At 62.1% G+C, this 6593-nt stretch overlaps 1 protein-coding gene across 1 annotated transcript; it reads right to left on the bottom strand.

Annotated features, from left to right (window-relative positions):
- Positions 1–548: 548 nt before the first annotated feature.
- Positions 549–6340, bottom strand: PRICKLE4 (prickle planar cell polarity protein 4). The gene is made up of 8 exons (XM_065740241.1): positions 6257–6340; positions 3075–3227; positions 2878–2985; positions 2658–2795; positions 2383–2583; positions 1992–2178; positions 1625–1918; positions 549–1353 (listed from the first exon to the last, which is right to left on the bottom strand). The coding sequence occupies exons 2-8, from the start codon at positions 3222–3224 to the stop codon at positions 878–880; spliced, it is 1554 nt and encodes a 517-aa protein (XP_065596313.1). The 5' UTR covers positions 3225–3227; positions 6257–6340; the 3' UTR covers positions 549–877.
- Positions 6341–6593: the final 253 nt, after the last annotated feature.

Consider the following 6593-nt stretch of genomic DNA (forward strand, 5'->3'; position numbering starts at 1 on the left):
CTTTGCACTGCTGTTGCTCTGTTCCTGGCCTGCTGAGGCCAGTGTGCACAGGGAGAGGTCTCACAGTCACACCCCTGCCCAGTCCTTCCCTGGGGCCCCTCAGCTCCCATCCAGCACACTTCTCCAGCAGCACGGTTAACACTGCTGCAAACCCAGACAGGAGAGAAACAGGCCAGGCACGGTCAGCTCTCCTGTATTCAGGTTTCAGCTGAGCTTTATTGGTGGAGCATTGTCTATCATGGCAGCAGAGCTGCCCTGCTGGTCACCCCCCTGCAGTGACGGGGCACGGACACACATGGGGCAGCATCAGCACTTGTCCTTCAAGATGTCCCTGCAGGTGAGAGATTCTCACCTGGCATCTGGATATGACCCTGGTGGCCAGATCACTCCTGTCCAATCTGGGCAGGAGTCCCTGCAGAAGGGGCCAGAGCAGTGCCTGCCCTTGTCCTAAGTCCTCGGCTGCTCTCCTCAGCACAGAGCTGCTCGCTGAGGCTTTGGGCTTGTCTGAGACAGCAGTCAGAGGCCACACTCCAGTGCAGGCTGCTGGTTCTCTGCTCCCTGCTCGCTTTACCTGTTCCTAAATGAGGGAGAGGCCAGCAGGAACAGCACGCTGTGCTTTGCCAGCAGCTGCCGGTGAAAGATCCAAGTGTATTCTCCCTCCCCCTGCCCCCCCAGCCTTGGGCTGTGTCCAAAAGGGGCTTAGAATGCATTGAGACCACAACAAGTGCTGGCAGGGTGGCAGTGCCATACAAGGCTCTCTCCCACCCCGGTGCATTTGGCATCCTGCTGCCCCCCTGCTTAAAAACCATGCAAAGTGCCACCTTGCCCTGCTGCCTCTGCAGCACCTGGAGATCCCTGCTTGCTGAGTGTCCCTGTGCTAGGACACGCTGCAGTGCTTGCTGCTGCCCCGCAGCTTCGCCATCCTGCCCCCCACCCGCTCCAGGTGCTGGGGCTCCCTGACAAAGAAATTCTTCCCGGGCTTGGGGATGGGTTTCCCAAAGAAGAAACCCTCCTCTTCTGAGTCAGAGTCTGAGGATGAGGAGCAGGTGGGACACCAGGAGTCGTCTTCTTCCATGATATCTTGTGGATCAATGTTCTCCAGACATGTGCTAGGTCGGGCAGGGGACAGACCCTCTTGAAATTGTTGCTTTCCATCACCTGCCAGTGTTCGGGGGCCAGGACCTCCCAGAAGCCTGCTGGCACCCTCTGTGCTGGGCTGGGGGTCTGAGGGGTGGCTGGCTGGTGATCCCAGCATCCCTGTGCACACAGCATCCTTGCTCCTCTCCACAGCCGCTTCATGGTCCTCAGGGTTCCTGAATGCAGGATGTGTGGAAGCCTCATCCAGTAGCATCTCTGGAAAAAGATAAACAAGGAAGGGTGAGGAAAGAGGAACATGAGCCTGCCTTGCTGCAACTGCTTGTGCAGTAAGGGCAGTCCCAGGATGCAAAGAAGAACTGTCCCAACCAAACCTCAGCTGTGGGAGGTGGGCTGGGGGCCTGCAGCTGCTGCTACAGCACTGAGTTGGGCTGCACACATGCGCTGTACCCCCAGTGAAGTACCCAGAGCCTGGATTTGGTTCCATTTCCCTCCCAATTCCTTGTAAATGCACCGTTCAGGTCCCTACCAGCCCCTTGCACCCGCTGTCTGCAGCCCCCAGCTGCTGCACGGCTGGCTCGGGAGATGGGCGTCGAGTCAGGGGACGGTGCTGAGACAAAGGCTGAGTCAGAGGAATCAGAGGTGGTGGAGGTAGCAGAGGAGGCATCCCGGCCCAGACTGCAGCTCTCAGAGCAGAAGAGCTGCCCGCAATGGGCGGTGAGGGGCTGCCCGCACAGCGGCTTTCGGCAGAGACTGCAGCAGAAGCAGGCAGCGCGGGCGTGCCAGTGCAGTCCCTGGTGCGTGGCCTCCTCGCTGTCAACACCTGTGAGGGGGTTGCAGGTGAGGGGGGTGGGCTCTCCCAGAGCTGCCCGCCCCCCCTGGCAGCACGACCGTACCGATCGGCTCCCCGCAGGCCTGGCACGGCTCAGCAAAGAGGCTGTCGAAGCAGCTGCGGCAGCAGGGCCGGCCGCTCCGCATCACGTAGCGCTGCCCACGCAGCGGTGCTTCGCACTCCAGGCAGCAGAAGTGCACCGGGTGCCAGCGCCGGCCCTCTGCCTCGATGCACTCTTCCAAGAAGATCAGCTGGAAGGGGACAAACAAACCATCCTGTAAGCAGCCAGGCACAGAACACACTTTTTTTGTGCTTTGGTGTGGACATAGGGATCACTGAGGTGCGGGAAGGGAGCTCCTCCAGCCCATCCTGCTGCGTTTGCAGCTGCCAGCTGAGCACAGGAGCACATAATGATGGCACAATGGAGCCCAAAGCACCCCGTGCCTGATGCCCACCTGGTCACAGGAGGCACAGCGTGGCCGGAAGAGCTCAGCGTGGTGCCGGCCACAGTAGATCCTCCCATCCTGCTGGAAGTAGATGAAGTCCACCAGGGGCTGGTAGCAGATGTGACAGCAGAAGCAGGGCGGGTGCCAGAGCTGCTCTCCCAGCCGCGACGCCGCAATGGCAGGGTCCCCTTTGCTCAGCCTCCTGCCACACTGCAACGCACAGGGTAGTGGTCAGGCAGTGTTTCAGGGTCGGCCCGACGCCGTCCGTGGGGGAGCGGCCTCACCTTCCTGCAGGGACAGCCGTGGCGTGTGCCCGGTACTGGCACTGCCATCCCCTGACCCAGAGCATCCCGGCGGCGGCGGGCGCTGAACGCCCGGAGCTGTTTCCTCTCCTCCTCGCCGAGGTCGGGGCAGTACCGCTCCTGTGCGGGGAGGAGGAGGTGAGGGACCCGCGCCGGAGGAGGGCGGGGAGGGCAGCATCGAGCAAACCGATGCGTTTCTTACATCGCAGTCCTGAGGCGGCAGCTGCTGCAGGAGGGCTCTGATCCGGAGCAAGCTCCGGTCGCCAGAAGGGGTAGGATCCGGGGTACGGCTCTCGAAGCAGGCGGGGACCTTGGGAAACACAGGCGGGTGAGCGAGGGGATGAAGCGGCGTCGCCTGAGCTGAAGGCACAGCTTCCCCTCGGGGTCGGAGCTGCTCACCTCGGGGGCCGCGGGCTCTGCGGGCGGCTCCGGGTACTCCTCCAGGGCACAGCCGGAGTCGCTGTCGGACGAGGCCGGGGGGAGCGCGGTGGCGGTGCTGCACGGGGGGGGCACGTCTCGCTGGGGCCATGCGGGACTCGGCCGGGACATGAGCTGCGGAGAGAGGAGCGGAGCTGCGGGAAAGCCGCAGCGCAGAGAAGTCTGTCCCAAGAGGCGTCATCCTGCGGGGACAGCATCGCGGGGACCTGGAGGCCCCACGCTGAGACTGCAGAGACCGCTGGGGTTACAGACATGCTCTCCCCGCAGCACGGCTGCTCGGCGGGGTGGGGGCTTTGCCTGCCGGGCGCGGAGCGTTGGTAAAAGATAGTGAGGAGGTGGGGGGGGGGGGGGAATCGCGGGCGTTTGTGCTCACCCTGGGACAGCTTCAGGGGAGCCACACTCCGATGTTTTCTCCCCCACAGCAGATGACCCCAGCTGCCGCTAGCCCTTCCCCAGCACGGCTGAGCCCGGGGTTAGTGGCCTGTCCCAGAGCAGAGCAGTGGGAGGAGGCCGAGGTCTCGCCCAATTTGGTGGAAAATAATTTATTCCCCCCGGGCTGCTATTGTTCTGCCCAGAGCGGCTGTTCCTGCTCGCCCGGCGTGCCTGGCCCATGGCTGCGCGGTGCGAACCCGTCCCATCCCCTCCCCACGAGGCGTTTGTCACCGCTCGCTTCCTTCCTGGCTCAGCTTTCCAAAACAAAGCGATGCGGTGGCTCCTGGGGCTCCCCGCACACCAGCCCGGAGCTCTCCCCGCTGCACTGTGTTGGCACCCCCCAGATGCTGCCTTAGGGCTGCCAACCCCTGCAAAAAGGCTCCTCGGGAAAGGGTGGTGAGCTGTGACCATGAAGGTTGGTAACCTTAGCCCACAGAAGCTCCAGGCCTTCCTGCAGCTCTGTGCCAGTAGCAGTGCACCCCACAGTGCAGCAGATTAAGGCACCAGGTCATGCATGCACGGCTCTCAGCTCAGGATTCCCAGCCATGAACCCGGGTCAATGATTAACGCAGCAGATTGGCAGTCAGTGGGATAAAGCAGAAGGGCAGCTTGCTCCCTGGGGTCTGCCCATCCTTACTGATGTTGGGGCAGGCTGGCTGCATGCTGCTTTTCAAAGCCATGCGTGGCTACAGATGGCTGCTTGGAGGGGGTGGGATGAACACACCTGACCCAGTTCTGTGCACTCACAGCCTGCAGAGGCACCAGCTTGGTGAAGGACCACCAATGGTGTTGGATCAGTGAACGGTCTCACCCCCACAGCTGTGATGGAGCATTAGTGTCCTCAGGGTGCTGAATTTAAACATCCCAGGGTGCCAGCCCTGCTGCTGCCTTCAGTCACTGTAGGTAACGCATCCCTCCCACGGGATGTGGATAACAGTCCCAAGCTTTGTTCTTTTCACTAAGAACCAAAATTGCACGGCTGATCTGCTGTCATCAGACCCCCCAAGTACCCACGGATGCAGCAGAGTGGGCCCTACCCATGCAGTACATCTCATCCCAGGGCTGCCAGCAGGAGCCCGCTGGGGTAAGGCTGGGAAGAGGGCTGTGAATCAATGGGGCTGCGCAGGAGAGCCCAGCCCAGCCGGGTTTGATGTGATTACGATGGCTGGCAGACGTCTGGGCTGCAGACAGGTCCCTGTAATTAGCCGCAGACTGTGACAGCGGTACGCTCCTCCCATGCTAAGAAGCTGGGCAGCCCTAACAGGTCCGTCTCCTCTGCTTCCATCCCCTCTGCCCTCCCCACTGCCTCCAGGCGGTCCCACATCACCATTACCTGCGGAAGGATGCAGGATGCTCCCAGCACAGAGCTGAGCACGGAGCTGCGTCCCCCCACAGAAGCGACCGAGTGCCACCACATAGAGTGCCCTCGGGCTGTTAAAGCCTCTCCACCTGGGGCTTTCTCCAAACCTTCACCGTTAAGCCCTGCTCCAAAGGACGGCTGATATCCCTGCCGTGCCCCCCTGCTTGCTGGAAGCTTCTCGATGCTCATGGGGCTGTGAACAGCCGTCCCAGCAAATACTGGCACCGCCCACCCCCATCCCCGCAGGATGCCCCCGCTTTGGGGAAGGTATCACAGCTCCCTGAAATCCACGGGAATTTTAATCCCTTTCAGCTCTCTGGGGATCAGCCCACGTCCCCATCCGGTTGTGGAAACGTGGGGCTCCTGGACCTCTCCTGCGGAGATCACAACATTAGCATTCAGCGCGGCTGATCTGTGCGTGCTGCAGCTGCTGGGATCCTGAAGCCACCTCCCCATGGCTGCAGCCCCACTTCCAAGCACCTCTGCCCTGTTTTCCCGGAGCACCAAACAGCTCCATGGCCCCGAGGAAACACAACTGCTGGCCATTGCCAAAAGGACCAGATTCCCTTTCCAACACCCCAAACACCGGCAGCTCCCAGGGGCTCTGTACACGCACCTCACCCACGGGAAAACCTGTTTGTGCTTCAGCTCCTGTCAACACAGCTGCAGCACACATACGTGGAAATAAAGATGCAGAGCCATAAAGATGCATCTCTCCGGGGGTGAGATAAGATGACTTCTGGCAGGGCGAGCCGGAGTAGCTTGTCCTGCAGCACGGTGGGGCCAGACTGGCAGAGCAGCTCGATGCTCGGTGCCACCACGCAGCCACCTCCAGGACCATCGGCGCAGGGGACCACGGGCAGCGCACAGCAGAGCCCCGCACTGCTGCAGGTTGGGGTGGTCTCAGCATCCCACTCTGCCACCCAAGGGACCGCAGGGGGCCACGCCGGTGCTGCAAGGGGCATTTCTGAGCGGCACCGAGCGCAGCTCCGCGCCATCAGGGCCGGACCGACCCCTGCGCGCTGCCCCATCACCGACCCCGCTCCGCCGCACCGCGCGGAGGAGGAACCCCCGCGGCACAACGCTGGTCCGCCCCGCACCCGCAGCCGGAGAGGGGGTGGGGGTGCTCTCGAAGGACGTCGCCGTCCGGGGACACTTCTCCCGAAGACAAAGGCCCCGGAGGTGAAGCTGCTGCCGCCGATTTCTCCCGGCAAAGAACCGCCCGACCTCCCGCTCCTCGCGTCGCTTTCCACCCTTCCTTTTCCCTCACAACAATTCCCGGACGGGAAAGCCATCCGGTTTCCCTCTGTTGCCGAGATCCCCCCACTCCCAACCCCGCGGGACCCCCTACCTGCCCGGTACCGTCTCGTCCCGTCCCGTCGGGTCGGAGCTCTGAGCCGAGCGGACTTCGCAAAGCGAAAGGAAAACATCCAACATCCAAACGCAGCCGGGGCAGTGCTTCCTTTTTTTTTTTTTTTTTTCCCTTTTTTCTTTTTTTCTGTTGTTGTTGTTTCAATCTGCCTGCCCAGGAAACTGGAGCCGTGTCAGCTAGGGTCCCAATTAGAGGCTCGTTAGCCTAAACCCACAGCGGCAGCCAATGGCAGGGAGCGGGGAGGGGACGGGCAGGGGCTGGCGGAGGGTTAACCCTGCAGGGAACGCGCTCCCATCGCATCACATTTTCTCGCCAC

The sequence above is a fragment of the Cyrtonyx montezumae genome, unplaced genomic scaffold, assembly GCF_038088225.1.
Source record: "Cyrtonyx montezumae isolate F1298 unplaced genomic scaffold, pur_monq_1.0 scaffold_26, whole genome shotgun sequence".
In the NCBI taxonomy this organism is placed as follows: Eukaryota; Metazoa; Chordata; class Aves; order Galliformes; family Odontophoridae; genus Cyrtonyx; species Cyrtonyx montezumae.

What these genes read in the sequence shown, in the direction of transcription:
- PRICKLE4 (XM_065740241.1), bottom strand. Translation starts at nt 3,224, where the DNA reads ATGTCCCGGCCGAGTCCCGCATGGCCCCAGCGAGACGTGCCCCCCCCG. An exon ending in TGCCGCCTCAGGACTGCGAT is followed by an intron (nt 2,796 to 2,877) that starts GTAAGAAACGCA and finishes CTCCCCGCACAG; the next exon opens with GAGCGGTACTGCCCCGACCT. An exon ending in ACAGCGGGTGCAAGGGGCTG is followed by an intron (nt 1,354 to 1,624) that starts GTAGGGACCTGA and finishes ATCTTTTTCCAG; the next exon opens with AGATGCTACTGGATGAGGCT.